This window comes from Sinocyclocheilus rhinocerous, unplaced genomic scaffold (assembly GCF_001515625.1).
Source record: "Sinocyclocheilus rhinocerous isolate Xijiao unplaced genomic scaffold, SAMN03320098_v1.1 scaffold100, whole genome shotgun sequence".
Lineage (NCBI taxonomy): Eukaryota > Metazoa > Chordata > Actinopteri > Cypriniformes > Cyprinidae > Sinocyclocheilus > Sinocyclocheilus rhinocerous.
The window spans coordinates 575,482-592,696 of NW_015624543.1; the positions used below are offsets into that span (position 1 = coordinate 575,482).

The window sequence follows — 17,215 nt, forward strand, 5'->3', positions numbered from 1 at the left end:
GAGAATGAAAGTTACGCCTTCTTTCTTTGCGTGAACATTTGGGCGGCGTTATGCAAATCTTCCCACATAGTGAGGTAGATATGTGGGGGCGTGTTCGAACGAGCCGTTTTAGGTAGGTGTGGCTGACTCTTAACTTTTATAAAGAATATCTCTTTGGATTTGAGGCTTTAGTCTTTGCAACTTTAAAGATCTTCTTTATGCACCAAGAGCTTGTAACACTCCAAAGAGAAAGGAAAAAATGAAATTGCATCATATGACCCCTTTAAGTAATTGCAACTTGATTTAAGAATGTTTAGATATTTGTACTGGAAAACAAGACAAAAAGTACTGAATCAAAACATTTTGCTGTGCATTTCGTGTCCAATGGCTGATTTTCATGATGTGGTTTGTCCATGTTTTTACATATATTACTAATTAAACCAAAAAGTATTTAAATCTTTTAATATCAGGACTTTTATTTTTAGAAAGTGATAACTTGTCCACATTGGTGTTTTTTTTTTTTTCTTCTTCTTCTTTTTCTTGTAAAAGTTGTTTAATTAGTGCACTGGCTAATGTGCAAATGGCTACTTTTATGGTAATACTTTTACATTAAGGTTTAATTTGTTAACATTGTTTTGTTTTTTTTTGGTTAACTAAAATAGTTAACATGAACTAACAATGAACATAACATTGCATTTATTAATCTGACTAATATAAATTTGAACATTTACTAATGCTTTTTTAATCAAAAGTTTTATCTGTTAACATTAGGAACATTAACATTTACAAATATTAATAAATGCTGTAAAAAAAAAAATAGAAATTGCTAAAATGGTAGTTCAGATTTGCTCATGCATTAACTGGTTGACAACTGAGACCTTTTTGTAAAGTGTTACCACTCTCATTATAAGGTCTCAAGAAATTAATATATATGGAGGTTGAATCACCTTAAATAAAGTCCAGTCTCGTTTAGTGACTTACTTAGGAGAGGTACAGGCCTGCAGCGCGACCTTGTGGTGGAAAGTGAAACTGAATCAGAATATGAAGTCGAGAGTCCTGAGGACAGCACTTCTGGAATGATGACTCATCCTAATTTACGTCGTTATTTCTCACCTGGGAACAGCTTGGGAATAAGGTCATTAATAAATCCGCAATGTACAACCAGTCAACCCTGAAGCTGTGTTATTTTAAGGTTTTTTTTTGTACAAACTCGGTGATGTCCCCTGCAGACTGCAAAATAAGCATGTCAAGTGAGGTATGTGGGAACTGGCCACACATTGGTGGGCGTGTGAGGTACTTATGCATGCGAGGTGATTGAGGCCGAAGCTCCGCCCATTCTGAAAGTCACCTTGGCTTTAATTGAGTCTGCTGATAGTGTAAATGCTGTAAATGTTACAAGAGGTTCTCTTTATGAATACTTTCTCCTTTATCATTTTATGATTTCAGAGACATTCGTTCATTTTTAAGTTCAAATGAAATGTTCAAACATCCACCCTAATGTATTATATTATATTATTAGATTAATCTTCTTTGATCTTGAGTGATATTAGCACTTTTGGAAATATTATACTTGCAGTTTGTGCCTGCATTACATATAGGCAATTAACAGAAACTCATGAAATTATCTCAGAATTTTTTATCAATTTTAAAAGAAAGTTCACCAAAAAATGCACATTTTGTCATCATTTATTCACTCCCATGTTGTTCCAAACCTGCATTTGTTGATAACCAAACAGTTGCTGGTAGCCATTAACTTCCAGTATTTTTTTCCATACTATAGAAGTCAGTGGCTACCAGCAACTGTTTGGTTACCAACATTCTTCAAAATATCTTCTTTTGTGTTCAACTCATAGAGGTTTGGAACAACATGAGGGTGAGTAAATGATTCATTTACTCAAAATATTCATTTTCGGGTGAACTATCCCTTTAAGGATTTTAATTCACAGTATATGCCTATATAGACTCTTTCTTGGGATTAAACCAGAATAATATTAATAGAAATATTACAAGATATCTGCGCAGCTTCTACAGACTTGTTTCCATGCATATTTGAAAAGCTGGATTAAAATTCATGTCTAGCAGAAGGCAACAGAATTTGATTTGGTTGGATTGAGTAATGGCTTTCTAAATTTGAACTGTATTGATGCACAGATGTATTGTATTGTATTGAATCCAGTGTGATTTGTGAGATTAATTGTGTTCAGAAGGTAAGATTATAGACAGCATCTTATTAACAGGAAGAAATGAAGTGTAATATGACATTAGTATTATCTATTATCTGTTTTTCCCTCTCATCAGCTCCCTGTGAGGCAGATACTTTCTTTTGCCATAGTAACATGTGTATCAACAACACACTGGTGTGCAACGGAGTCCAGAACTGCGTCTACCCTTGGGACGAAAACCACTGCAAAGGTAAATTGTGCTTTTTTCTTTATTTAATATCCTCTCAATGTTTAGAGGTTTGTACGAAAATATGTCGGCCTTCGTTTTTCTCTAAATGAAAATCAATACTTGGGTAGAAGCATTGTCTTACTTTGTCCCCTTCACGCTTGATAGCTAGTCAACAAAATATCACTGCTTTCACACAGCTATTAAAAAATACCTTGTTATAAAGCCTTCAAACCTCTGCGCTGGAGTTCATTGATTGACTTTGCATATGCTACTGTAATGTCGCTAAGAAAAATGAGCTGGCCACTAGAAATCCATTTGTATATGTGAATGACTGTGGCTCAGGCTGGGTTTGAATAATAGCATCAATTCTTAAGTGCAGTTCGGTTATATCTGTGCTTATATTTCACATAAGCTGTCCAAGCTGAATTAAATGAATGTTGGAAATAGTGCCGGGAGCCTCCGTAGAGGATACGGGAGTGGTGTTTTAGCACAGATTGTTTTTTACAATAGTAAGTAAGTAAATAAATGAAATTTGTTTTTTTTTTTGCTCATTTATTCAGAAAATATTTCACCTAAAACATTGAGCATCCTTGATATTTGTCCATCATTACTGGTTTTAATTAAATGTATAACTTAATTGATATAATAAATACTCAGTTTAATTTAATGATATTAATTTTGGGGGTTCATTGAACATTTAAGATGGAAAAACACTTAAAAATGTATTTTTTAGGCTTGTCTTTGTATGTTAACTTCAGAGATGTTTTTTAACACATTTATAAAGTAAATTTTATTGCTATTTGCTTTTGCTTTCTAAAGATTGGTTGAAAGATTAATCACATCTTTTTATTTAGCATTAGTTTAAAATAGTAATAAGAAGAATGTATGTATATATATATATATATATATATATAAAAATATGCTGATAGTATTTGAATAATTTGATTTGGTTTTAGTACAATGACATCATAAAAGCCAAATTATTTCATGGAAACAATACATTAGATGTGTATCAGATATCGTATAATATCTATCAATTTTAAATACTTAATATTTTCCCCAGACCAAGACGAACAGTATGAAATAAGAAGTAAGAAAAAACAATACTTACAAAAATATTGTAAATATTACAAAATAATTCATATTTAAAAAATATATATACAAAGAAAATTATTTGAACAATATGTATATACAAAGATAATATTTGAATAATTGTTTTAGTGTCATTACAGTGACATTATGAAAGCCAAATTATTTAATTATTTAATGGAAACAGCATGTATCACATATCATATAATATATGTCAGCTTTAGAATACAATGCAGCTTATATAATATTTTTCTCAGACCAAGATAAACAGAAAAACATTAATTACAATACTACAATAAATACTACTAAATAATTAATGTAAAAAAATATGCAGAAAATATTTCAATAATTTTTTAGTACAATAACGTCATATTTCATTTTGGAAACATATCATAAAGCCTTCATTTGTGGTTTGTCTGCACCTCTGAATACAAATGCTCCTCTCCGTTGAACCAAAGCCAGCACAGATGTTATACTCTCACTGTGCTACATAAATGTCAAAGCTCTCCCATTAGAATGATTTACTACTTCTGCGTGCTGTTTGTAATCTCTTTGGTACAACAGTTTCAACAGAAGGTAACCTGCGATGACATTGCATGCCTGCAGTAATAATTTATTACGCTTTATGTTGTGTTTTGCAGAAAAGCGGAAAGCCAACATCCTGGACAACCTCAACAACACCAACGGCACCATCATCGGCGTAACATGCTGCATCGTACTGATCCTCCTGGTCGTATCAGTCATCGTCCAAATCAAGCAGCCGCGGAAGAAGTACATCCTGAGGCGGGAGGACTTTGACCCCACCATGTTCCAGGAGGTGTTCCAGGAGCCACCGCATTACGAGCTCTGCACTCTCCGCAGCGCGGCAGCCACCTCCGCGGACCTGGCCGAGCTGGCCGAGGACTTTGAGAGCTACCACAAGCTCCGGTGCGCCTCCTCGCGCTGCGTCCACGAGCATCACTGCGGGTCCTCGCAGCTGTCCAGCAGCAAGGGCAGCCGCACCAACCTGAGCGCCCGCGAGGCCACGGCCGCCATCCTGACGGACCTCCCACCGCAGCCCTTGGGGCCGCTTCCTCCCCAAACCAACCGCAGGAACATTCTGGTAATGAGACACACCTACTCACAAGATGCCGCGGATGCCTGTGACCTGGACGATGACCTGGAGGAAGTGCCCACCACCAGCCACAGGCTGTCCAGACACGAGAAAGCAGTGCAGCGGTCAGTATCCATTGATTTTTGATGAGAAAAAAATCTACTTATTGCATATTTTGGAACGATTTACTCCCACTTTTAGTTTTTTTATTCCGTTTTAGCTTCTCTACTCAGCTTCCCATTGATTTTTTTTTAGCTGTTTTTTTTTTCTTATCTCATTCTTTTTTTGCTTTGATCTTCTCTTTTTTGTCACTAAGACAGCTGTCACAGTCAGAGTTGGGTTTGTAAAAGAGATGCAGAATATGCCTGCTGCATGTTTACAGGCCTCTATCAGCAAAGCTGATATCTTAAGATTAATGTTCAGTTATAGACATGCTGCATGAAGATGGAACTGAGGGATAAACACTTTTTTTTTGTATTTTTCAGAGGTTCATTTTCAGAGAGAATATTATATTTGAAATTATCGAAACGGCTTCAGTTTTGATGATATATAGTGTTCAAAAGTTTGGGGTCAGTAAGAATTCTATTTTTAAAGATATTAATATTTTTATTCCGCAAGTATGTATATTTAGCTGATCAAAAATGACAGTAAAGACATTACCATTTCAAATAAATGCTGTTCTTTAAATTGCTATATTTATCAATGAATCCTGAAATAAAATGCATTAAAATATTAAGCATCACAACTGTTTTTTTTTTATATTGATAATAATAAATGTTTCTTGAGCAGCAAATCAGCATTTTAGAAGGATTTCTGAAGGATCATGTGACACTGAAGACTGGAGTAATGATGCTGAAATGTCAGCTTTGTCATCACAGGAATTAATTACATTTCAAAATATATTAAAATTGAAAACAGTTGTTTTAAATTGTAAAATATTTCACGATATTACTGTTTTTCTGTATTTTTGATCAAATAAATGCAGCCTTGATGAGCATAAGATAATTTTTTCAAAAACATTTTAAAAACTTACTGACCCCAAACTTTTGAACAGTTGCAAAATAAGCATCCCTAAGAGAAAAGGAAATGAAAAAAAGAGTGTTTCTATTCGTCTAATTCTTGATAATGGCTTAAAGCTTTATGAAGTGATTTTCAGTGTAAAAAAGATAAACTGATTATATACATGCACATTTCGGGCATGTTTTTTAATGCTCTCCTGACAGGATGCAAAAGAACTAGACCCCAAACAAATGAAATGTGCATTATAATTCCTTATGCAGCAAATACCATGATATTAAACATAAAAGCAATGATATTCCAGGTTCTGCCTCATTGGGTCTCTAAACAAACATGAATCTGAGTACAACACAACTAGGGTGTAACAGACAATCTGAAGGTAAGACTCTTTAAACACACTTAATTTCATGTTTTTAAATGTTTGTCTAGTCACTGTGAGTCAGTGTTCATTTTTTTCTTGTACTATTTTATTCCTGTTTTGTCGAAACCCTTCATTGTCATTGAGATGGCCATCATTAGGACTTGTTGATCATCTTGCTTATTGGTGAGGTCCTATATGTTGCTTGTCATTTTAGCTTTCTTTCATTTGTTTTGTATGTTATCACGTTCAGTTCTGATGTGCATGGAATCAATCTGATGATTTTTATTAAGGATATCAAAATAGGCATTTCAGATACAGTCAAAGGCAAATTTAAGTACTCCTTACAAGATGGTAAAAAAGTATGGGCAGCTGAAGAACAACACTTCTTCAAGGGCCATCTGTGCTTGTCTTACATACACTTTTATTGTCAACATTCAACCCTAATGAAAGGAAATTGTAGTTTGTGAACAAAAATAGGAGTGCTTTTAAAAATGTTATTTACTCACCCTGACTGACTTTCTTCAGTGAAACACAAAAGGTGAATTTTTGTAGAATACCTTGTCCAAAATGACAAATAGAGCACCATTAAAGTATCATTCACCAGTGTTATTTTAGGATTATTTATATACTGTTTTAGTATTTATTCATATTTTGAATTGACTCATACCTTGTGTTTTATGTATATACATAGCAATTTGGTTATATATAATAATTTCAGTATTTTTAGTGATTTAGTCATTGTATAGTGCTTATGTCAGTTAGTTGCAAAGGTAACATTTCTAGATTTCATTTTAATTAAGGTTTTAGTAATTTGGTCATTTATTTATTTATTTATTTCAGTATTTATTCATATTAATATATTATTATAGTATTTATTCATATTTAGAATTAGCCATGTATATATGTATGTTCAGATTTCAAAGTTTAAAGTCATTTTGTTATGTGCTTTTGTCATTTTCTTATTTCTACATATTTAATTTCTACATATTCTTTTAGTAATTTTAGCACTTCAACATATTTATTTCAGTTGGCTGGCAAAGTAACATTTGCGATTTTTGTTTAAGTTTTTAATGTTGTTTTAAGTTCTTATATTATATATATTTTTTCAGCTATAGTTTGACCACACTTTTAGGTTTACCATTTCAATTACAATTTTAATTAATAACAATAACAACACTATCATTCACTTTCATAATATTCTTCCAAAATTCACCTTTCTGTGTTGCACAGAAGAAAGGGGGTCTAAAACAACATGAGGGTGAGTAAATAATGAGAGACGCTTCCTTTTTGGTGAAATATCCATTTAAAATGTCTTTGATAGCTTTAAATTAAAAAAAGAAACACAAATTTGTGTAAACTTTCCAAACAGTTTACTTATGCATTTTACCTATACTATGATATACACTGTGTTTTATCCTTTTAAACATGACATTAAGTTTTTGTCAGTCTTAATAATCTACAAAGAGCAGCATTTCTTCATATTAATGGTGATTTTGTTATGTTTGTGCTTTGCAAATGATTTTGTGTGTGTGTCATACTGTGTAATGTGCAATGCTGTGTTTTTTCTCATCTCCCATCATGCATTGTCTCCGTCGTGTAGACTTCTTGAAAATAGTGCAATCCTGGATCAGTACGAACGGGCTTCAATGAAATATGAAAATGTGGACCGGAGATATACACCAGCATGATAATAACATGGACATTTTAAAGATAAATGTATCAAAACATCCTGCAGATGTAAAGGAGGATGTGGATTTGGTAACAAAGGAAGTGACTGTGATGAAATTGCTTTAACGTGCAGTTCCTAATTTAAGGCACATTGCCTTTTTTAAGGTTACTTATTTAGGATTGCAGAACATTACATGAAAGTTTGTTCATTTATTTGAATAGATGTGAATTAGTACTTTCAGGACTGTTGTAGTGCATGCATTTTATTGTCATGTTTTGCCACCAAAAGTTGTCGTTTTATTTGTTATAATGATTTTATTTAAGACGTCGGATATTTGTGACTTTCAGCAAACACTCTCTATCCACATATCTGTCAGTCACTTTAATGTTATGATTTGCATGCATGTTTTCTTTTTCATTTTTAAAGTGAGTGACTGCGCATTTAGGTACAGCATCAAACCCAAGACTAATTGATTGTAAATAGGTTTAATTACAAATACACAATATATGTCAAATGTCCCTGTTTTTTCAAGCTACATTTTTAAACTAAAATTACCATTCTAATTAAAATGAATTGTCAGTGTTTCTGTCCGTCAGCCCATTGTCTTGACATTTTTGTTTTAGAATTGAAACTATATAAACAAAGTAAAAAATAAATGCTTTTTGAGGAATTAATGAATGAATTTACATTATGGGTGAATTTACGCTTTCTTGTTATATGTAGACAAAATGTCATCTGAAGTGGAAGGCACAAAAGGTTAGTTCCAGCTTTTTACTTTTATACAATTTTGATGTTATATACTTTTAAATGTTTTATGTTTATTAGTTTAAAATGTAATTTTATGTGTGGCATACAAATGTTATATATATAAATGCTTTCAGTTGCTGTTGTTTAGAACAAATGATGGATATCTCACAATTCTGACAATTCTGACTTCTGATAGAATTTTAAGTTTATACTGTGTAATTGTATCAATTACAATTAGGAAACAATCCTAAGAAATGCTTCTTAAGAACAAAATCAGCATATTACACTGAAGACTGGAGTAATGATGCTGAAAAAAATTTAAATAGAATATTTTATTCATATATTTATTACATATATATTTATATATATATGACAAAATATTTTAATTTGTACTTACTGTGTTTATTTTTGATCAAATAAATGCAGCCTGGGTGAGCATAAGATCATTTTTTTCATAATCATTAAAGAATCATACAAATCTGACCACAAACTTTTGAACAGTAGTGTAAATACCAACACGTTCGTTCTTTTAAACATGAATATGGAATGTGAATGAAATCCATTTTTAGATCTGAAGTTTAATAGTCTGTTCATTTCCTTGCAGGTTGTTACATCATACCCTACACCTCTCCTGACTGACATCTTGTGGAAACAGCCTCAAAGAATCTGAAGGGGTGCGACTTTGTGACAACTTACTTTGTCAATTTTTAGAATTTGATGGGGAATATCTCGACACCGACTCTTCTAAAAGTAGCTGATACTGTGAAGCTCTTGTGGACTAAAACAAATTTTCAGACACTGGACTGAAACTGAAAATACAAACTGATGTACATTTTTCATTCAGTGGAATATGAGACATGTTTTTGCTTCCTCCGATTTGATGATTGTAATGCTCAGATTATTTTTCAATACAAACTGTAATGTCCTGAGTAGTTGCATAACGTTTTTACTTTGCGAGAAGCATAGTTCAAGACCTTTAAAATGTTCTCAAACCATACGGTGCGATACTTGAACCAGCTTATAAACAGGTGTCGTTTGTAATCCTCCTTTTACAGGAGTGATTTTACTGTGACTATTGCCTAGTTAGATGTCTCTGACTAGCATCTCAGATGTTTAAACACAAGACTTATTCTCTTAATGTTCAACATTAAGGTCAATTACGGTCATGTCTATGCATATAACGTAAGTGTGCCGAGCAAGATTTTCAAAGAATTGGTATCAAGTTGCACACCATATCATATTACTTCCCTTCTACTTACGATTTGAGAAACCTATTAATTTGACACAACGTATTTCGTTAATATATTTGATTTATGCTGGACGGATTGTTTTAAATAAAGTGATACAAACATATTCTGTTTGACTACTTTGAAAGTGATTTTCTAGTAACAAAAAGGTTTTTAGAAAGATGTTTTTAATGCATGTGTTAGCTGGTAAGATAGGCTGATATGTATACACTGATTAATAAAGGTATATGTCATGGACACTCATAGATGAATGGAAATGGGAATTGAAACAAAATTTAGCAGATTATGGAATACAAATGTCAAATAAATCAAGGATGTTCCTTCAAGGCTTTGTAACTTCTGAATAATGAAAAGAGCATTGTAAATATGAGAGTTGGTATGGAAAATATTAGACAGAAATTTGCTAATATGCAATTACAAAAATGAAGATGCCATGTATGTAATACAATGCAAAAGAGACAGCAATGTATCTTTACAACATGAATACATAACACATTTTGTTTATTGACTTTCGTTCACAAAGTTAAAATACTATGAGTAATTCCAAAAACGAAGTGAATGTTTATAATTAAGTTGCTGGCAGAGATTTGTTAATGAAGTTTGTTAAAAGTAGAGAAATAATGTTCCACAATTTTACCTGATTGTATTTCAGTATTTTTTATGTTTTAGAAACTTTCAAAGGTTCAGATTATGTTATAAAACATAAATAAAAATATGTAGTTTGGGCCAGTTTTTTTTTTTTTTTGTATTTCCCTGCTGCAAAAAAAAAACACAGCTAAAACCATCCTAAGCTGGTTGGCAGGTTTTAGCTGGTTGTCCAGCCTGGTCATAGCTGGTCAGCAGGCTGGCTTTAGAGGGTTTTTGGCTGGTCTTAGCTGGTCAGGCTGAGATACCAGCTAAAACCAGCCACCCAGCTTAGGCTGGTTTTAGCTGTGTTTTTTTTTTTTTTTTTTTTTTAAAGAAAGAAATACGACGTTTCTGAAGACTACCAGACTACGTTTTCCACAACATTTCTAAAATGTTTTATTTTGGTTACATTATTGTAATTATAGGTGTGGTTTCTAGAATTTTAAAATGCAACGTCTTGAAATATTGTAAACACGTTTTGTGTTTGTTAGTGTTACAGTTAAATATTTTAGTACCAAAAGAAAAATTCCAGTGATAAAATTCTGAGCCGCCTCGCCCTCTTTACGTGAATCTGGACTTTTATTTTGAAAAATGAAGGCAGAAGGCGTGAAGCCAACAACTAATGGGAGTTCAATATGGCAACCTGTAAACGATAAGAAGACATGTGAAAGTCAGCATCAGAGTTATGCACGGTACATCGTTTAGGTTAACTTTCTAGACAGATCATTTATCATATTAGAAGGAATCATGATGTATTCAGTATTCAGAATCGGACGAACGACAAAGTGTCTGCAGCATATATTAAAACGTGTGCTTGTCAGATTACCACTACAGACCTCCGCTTTACGACCTGTTTTTCAAACAAACCGATGTCCTGCGTCCAAGTGGACATTTTATCACACTCGCTCGCTTTACACTGGAGTTCATTTTTGTAGTAGGAACGATGGGAAGGGCACGGACCAGGTGCCAGTTTCCAGAAGTTCCCACACACCTCCAAGCCCGTCTGCAGCACAGAAAGGTACGTGCAGCACAAAATTAACATAGTAACCATAGTTTCCGCCAAAATAACCATAGTTAGGGTTAGGAATCGGTATTACCAACCACTGTCACTAGAAAAAAAGTATTGAAACAAAATGATTCTTAAGCTACACTTTACAAATAAACAAAAAATCAATTTGTTAACATTAGTTAACTACATTAGCTAACATGAACTAACAATTGGAATATTTTTGAAACATTTATTTATGCTAATTTTCAATTTTTGAAATCAAAAGTTGTCTGTTAATAATATTTAATGGACCAGAGCTGATATAAAGTACCATTAGAAAATTTTAATAATACTGTACAAATGTATTGCTCATTGTTAATTACTATTAGCTGATGCATTAACTAACGTTAACTAATGGGACTTTATTGTAAAGTGTTACCCAAAGCTTTTTTTTTATCCTGGCTATATATCTTTTATATTCTTATAGTAGTTACGCTAACCACAATAGATATGTTATTTTGGCAGGAACTGTTGTCACTATGATGTTTTTTTCTTCAAGATTCATTATAGCTATTCAGTATATAAATGTCTGATTCTGTTTTGTCTTTCCTCAACAGTCAAACAAGCTGGCAAAGATTTCACCTATTTGATTGTGGTGCTCATTGGACTCAGTGTAACAGGTGACGTGACGTGTTAGATTTGGCATGAACCAGGGCCGAGGGGCCTTAACCAGGGGCCTGGGCTTCATACCACCGGGACTTTTAGGCACCAAAATGAATTTCCTAATAATGATGATTGGGTTTATTTTAGTATTATTTATATACTATTTTTAATGTTTTGAATTAGATTTTTCCCCCCCAGGTGTTTTAATTTTAGTTTAAGTCATTTTGTTGTGTTTTTGTCATTTTTTAGTTTTTGTTTTGTAATATTTCTATTTAGCTTTAATTTATTTTTATTTCAGTTTTAGAGATTTTAGTACTTGCATTTATTTGAGCTAGTTAACAATTTTTTATAATTTTTGTGTAATATGTTGTAAATTTCATTTTTTTCTTTAAATCTAATATTTATATTTTATTTTATTTCAGCTTTATTTAAATTACCTAAATGAATTTAAATTGTTTTAGTTTTAGTTAACATTAACAACGCTGATCTAAAGATGTGTACCCAGGGCCTTATGGGACCATGATCTGGCTCTGGTTCAAACATCTGTTTGATGATGTTATTATCATAGAGCTCAATTAAAAAATACTAAATTAAATTGTGTATGTTTAAGAGTGTAATAAATGATCTGGTTGTCATCCTTATTAGGTGGACTGCTGTATGTGGTCTTTCAAGAGCTGTTTTCCTCTTCAAGCCCGAGCAAAATTTATGGGCAAGCTTTTGAGAGGTGCAGATCTCACCCAGAGGTCAGCATATGGTGATTTGTTTATTTTAAACTATAAAAATATACAAACCAAATATGTTAAATGCCTGAATAAATCAGGTATTTGCTGTATGTAAAGGTAATTGGAGCTTTTGGAGAGCCCATCAAAGGTTTTGGGGAGACCAGTCGGCGTGGAAGAAGACAACAAGTCAGGTAAAATTTAGAATATAAATAAATACAAACACTTCTGTTACACCTCACATATGGTTAACAAGATTTTTCCTTCAGTCATGTTGAGTACATGAAGGATGGACTCAAGTACATGCGGCTGAAATTTTACATTGAGGGATCTGAACCAGGATTACGGGGAACTGTTAATTCTGAATCAAAGGAGGTACATTACAACTTCTCAATAAAAATGGTTATATTAGTTTCATGTTGACACGTATATGACAAACTACTGCTTCTTCCGACAGAATCCTGAGACTGGAAAATATGAATTCAGGTATATCTTTGTAGACATAGACACGTATCCCAGGAGGACCATCGTCATTGAAGACAACAGATAAAAAGGGTTTTAACAGTGTTATGCAGTATTGGGAATTTCAGTAGCAGACGAGCTCTGACAATTGAATTTAAGCTCTGATAATTGAATCGGAATTGGATTTGTCACGTTTGAATTTTGTTGTATTGATCTTCCACAGATTAGTCTACATAAACTTGTGATAATCTAGATATTTGGACATGAGAGTGCTTGTACTGAAACATCTGGTATTCTGTACAAGGATTTGCACGTTTTTATTATAAAATCTGTGCTTTGAAATAAAGATCAATTATAGAATTAATATAGAAAAGCAGTTTTATTCAATTTACTGTAACTTGAATATCGGTTAATAAAGCAATTTGATACCTTTATTGTAAATGGTCTGTTGTTCTTTCTTTGAAACATTTAATGCAATGTAAATTCATCTATACTAAGGTTATATTTCCTGATATATATTATAAATTATAAATTTAGTGAAAATGTATTAAAAATATATTTATTGTCATTGTTATACAGAAGAGTAACAAATGGCAAAAAGAAAATTAGCAATTGGACAAATAATGGCAAAAATATGTAACTGACAGATATATAACTAAATGAACTTTAATTTTGCATATACAGGCCTTTATTGTAAATGGTCTGTTGTTATTTCTTTGAAACATTTAATGCAATGTAAATTCATCTATACTAAGGTTATATTTCCTGATATATATTTCTTTTAAATTTAGTGAAAATGTATTAAAAATATATTTATTGTCATTGTTATACAGAAGAGTAACAAATGGCAAAAAGAAAATTAGCAATTGGACAAATAATGGCAAAAATATGTAACTGACAGATATATAACTAAATGAACTTTAATTTTGCATATACAGGTAGTATGTACGTTCAAACATGTTTTTATTGTCCAATTTTTTTCACATGCAATATGATAAAATACCCCATTGACATGAGATTGTTAAGTAACATATACATATATCAACTTATAGTTATTAATTTAACCTTGCAATCATGAACGCTTCTTGTGCCCGGTAGGTGGCGGTTTATTTCTATTTTTGAACCGTTCTTACAATATGATCTTCCGGTACAAAACTCAGCAGGCAAATTATATTTAAGATTATATGAAAACATTACATATAAAATATATAGCTACTATGTGGACGCTCGCAAGGTCTTAGTAGCATATCTACGGTTTTAAACTTAAATAAATAATAACAATAATAATAATAATACATTTGCATCTAAATTAGTAAATTACGACAACAAAAACGTAAAATAAACAATGAAAGACTTTTAATTTGACGTTCTTCTCCCATGACTCCACGGAAGTGCAAACGCCTTGCGAGACAAGAACTACAACAAAACCCATCCGTTTGCTCATGGAAAAAAACACACAGCACTCAAGATTTCTCGGAAGCTCTTTGAGGCTCTTGCGTATTAGCATTTACTAACAGAGCGAGGAGCCACACTCGGCCTAAAATCAGCCAGTGAAGCCGAGCAGCTCGAAAAATTACACCCAGGAGTCGGTGTTTGTATTTTATGAAGGTAACGTTAAACATATTTTGTAGCCCGTTAGCAAAGCGACTTCCTCCGTGTACATGAGGAGCAGATGCTTCGTTAGCTGGCTAAAACTGGATTATAACGCCACTTAAAACGCGTTTAAAGGTGAGCTGCTTTTCTTTATGACAAGTTGTATTAATATTATATAACTAGAAAAAGCCTTATGAGTCCATTTAAAGGGTTGGTGTTCCCGTGCGATGTTTGTTTGTTTATATTGGTGAACTAAGCGTGTGCTTGTGAGAGTTTGTTTTCAGTTTTCTGCTTGTATAACAGTAACGCAACCTTGTTTGTTACACAATATATTTGAAATAAAGTCTATTTTAAATGTTTCTAGTGTGATTATAAGAATCTGAGCTGATTTAAAGGGGTCATATGATGCGATTTAAAATTTTCCTTTCTCTTTGGAGTGTTACAAGCTCTTGGTGCATAAAGAAGATCTGTAAAGTTGCAAAGACTAATGTCTCAAATCCAAAGAGATATTCTTATAAAAGTTAAGTCAACCACGCCTACCTAAAACGGCTCGTTCTAACACGCCCCAAACATATCTACCTCACTATGTTTAGCATCTCAACCGATTTGAATCGTCACATATTTAAATCGATGTTCAACCGGCTCGCGATTAATCGTTACATCCCTAATTCCGATATGTCCAGCGCATTTTATGGAGGACTGTTTCCTGATATTGGTAGAGTAGACGACAATGCCGGCTGTTCTGGCTCACAGACTGTAAGTACGTTTTTTTATATTTAAAAAATTTGCCACTGACGATTCAAACGTGAGTTTTGGGCAGTGTAGAGTAGCGTTTTTATTTTGTCTTTTCTCCGATCACAATTGCAGACATGGTTTTATGTTTACGTGGCGCTAATGTGTTTTTTTAACCTTAAACCGCATAAACACATTTCATTACACCAAATACACAAAATCATTTTCTTTTTAGCAACATCATATGACCCCTTTAAACATGAGATCAGTTGACAGTTTGAATAATTATTCATATGTGGGTTGGATTATTATAATCATGAGTAAATCAATATTGCCTAGATCTCAAATTGATGTTTTCCTTTGCAGATCTTACCAAACTCTGTTATTGGTTCATATTTCTGTTTGACAGCTTGGAAGCTGATTATGGTAATTGATACCAACTGGTGAGAAACATGGAGCTGTACTGGTACATGTAAGTTTTCATGTGATTACAGTTGTATTGCCTCATTTGTGCTTTAACATTGTGTCAGCATTGATTTTGTTTATTTCAGTTTACTTTAATTGGTCATTTTGTTTATGGCATGTATCACGCAACGTGATGTAATAATATTAAGTCATGCTTGTGCCTTTGAGACTTTGAACTTGTTCTTTATCTTGTTTTAGAGTCGTCATAATATTTATTATGATTAAGATCTTCTTCTACATCTGCTGGTATCGCTCAAGGCAAAGACAGCTAGCTGCGTACCTCAGCAATCCCCGAAACGCTCAGATCGTCATTGTTGGAGGACGAGCGTACCTGCACCAGATCTGCGAGAGACAAAATGTGAGTAAACTACAAGTTCAGTCCAATCAGATGGTTTTTTTTTTTTCGAGGTGTGGCCAGCTTGGCTGTGCGTCAACCGCTGCTGATATAATCGCTGTTTGGAAACATGACATAGTTTAACTTCCTGTTGCAGTACAGTGTGGGTCTCATGAACTCATTGTACATTCAGCAAGACAATAAGATAGACTGAAGTGTAATATGTTATGGTATCTCCTGTTGACATTTCACAGTAGATTTGACTAGGTAAATGGCAGAGACACTGATATACGCTTATAGACAAATCTTTTTCCCTTTGATCAAGTAAGGGGAAAAGGATGTTGTGATTAAGCACTGAAAATGTTTTTAAATCCACTGTGTAACCCTCATCACTGTTCAGTCAGTTTTAGATTACACCAAAATAAATATTAGTTTGTCTTATTCTCTCTGATTCTTTTTCTCTTTTTTTTTGAGTTTGAAACTGTTTTGAGTTTGAAACTGTTAGTCATCTAATAAAATTAAATATTTTGGATGATATATTAATTATAAAAAAGCTCAATTTCTTTTATTTAAACATTATATACTGTATATATACACTACCGTTAAAAAGTTTAGAGTCGTACGATTTCTATTTTTTTTTATTTTTAAAAATAAAAATAAATACTTTCATTCAGCAAAGATGCATTAAATTAAATCATAAATCAAAAGTGACTGTTACAAACAATTTCTTCTTTAAATGCTGTTCTTTTGAACTTTCTATTCTATTCAAAGATTTCTGAAAAATGTTTCCAGGCAAATATTAAAGGGGTCATATGACGTTGCTAAAAAGAACATTATTTTGTGTATTTGGTGTAATGAAATGTGTTTATGCGGTTTAAGGTTAAAAAAACATTATTTTCCACATAATGTACATTATTGTTTCTCCTCTATGCCTCGCCTTTCTGAAAGGCGACGATTTTTACAAAGCTCATCGGTCTGAAAAAGCGAGGTGTGCTCTGATTGGCCAGCTATCCAATGCGTTGTGATTGGCCGAATACCT

General features: G+C 32.9%; 2 protein-coding genes across 2 annotated transcripts in view; both read left to right on the forward strand.

The window, feature by feature from the left end:
• Positions 1 to 7,651, forward strand: part of LOC107741667 (neuropilin and tolloid-like protein 1) — a 107,239-nt gene extending 99,588 nt beyond the window's left edge. Inside the window, exons 8-11 of the mRNA XM_016554438.1 lie at positions 2,278 to 2,391; positions 4,101 to 4,677; positions 5,874 to 5,948; positions 7,531 to 7,651. Coding sequence (XP_016409924.1) covers positions 2,278 to 2,391; positions 4,101 to 4,677; positions 5,874 to 5,934 — 752 coding nt within the window. The 3' untranslated portion in view covers positions 5,935 to 5,948; positions 7,531 to 7,651. The remainder of the gene's footprint in view (positions 1 to 2,277; positions 2,392 to 4,100; positions 4,678 to 5,873; positions 5,949 to 7,530) is intronic.
• A 3,172-nt stretch (positions 7,652 to 10,823) lies between these two features.
• LOC107741989 (mitochondrial import inner membrane translocase subunit Tim21-like) lies at positions 10,824 to 13,416 on the forward strand. The gene is made up of 6 exons (XM_016554829.1): positions 10,824 to 11,238; positions 11,826 to 11,888; positions 12,517 to 12,614; positions 12,711 to 12,784; positions 12,860 to 12,965; positions 13,048 to 13,416. Exons 1-6 carry the CDS (start codon positions 10,968 to 10,970, stop codon positions 13,138 to 13,140), a joined length of 705 nt encoding a protein of 234 aa, XP_016410315.1. The 5' UTR covers positions 10,824 to 10,967; the 3' UTR covers positions 13,141 to 13,416.
• Positions 13,417 to 17,215: the final 3,799 nt, after the last annotated feature.

Coding starts and splice junctions, on each gene's coding strand:
- LOC107741989 (XM_016554829.1), top strand. CDS start 10,968: ATGATGTATTCAGTATTCAGAATCGGACGAACGACAAAGTGTCTGCAG. Junction 11,889..12,516: donor CATTGGACTCAGTGTAACAG/GTGACGTGACGT, acceptor CATCCTTATTAG/GTGGACTGCTGTATGTGGTC. Junction 12,615..12,710: donor GGTGCAGATCTCACCCAGAG/GTCAGCATATGG, acceptor CTGTATGTAAAG/GTAATTGGAGCTTTTGGAGA.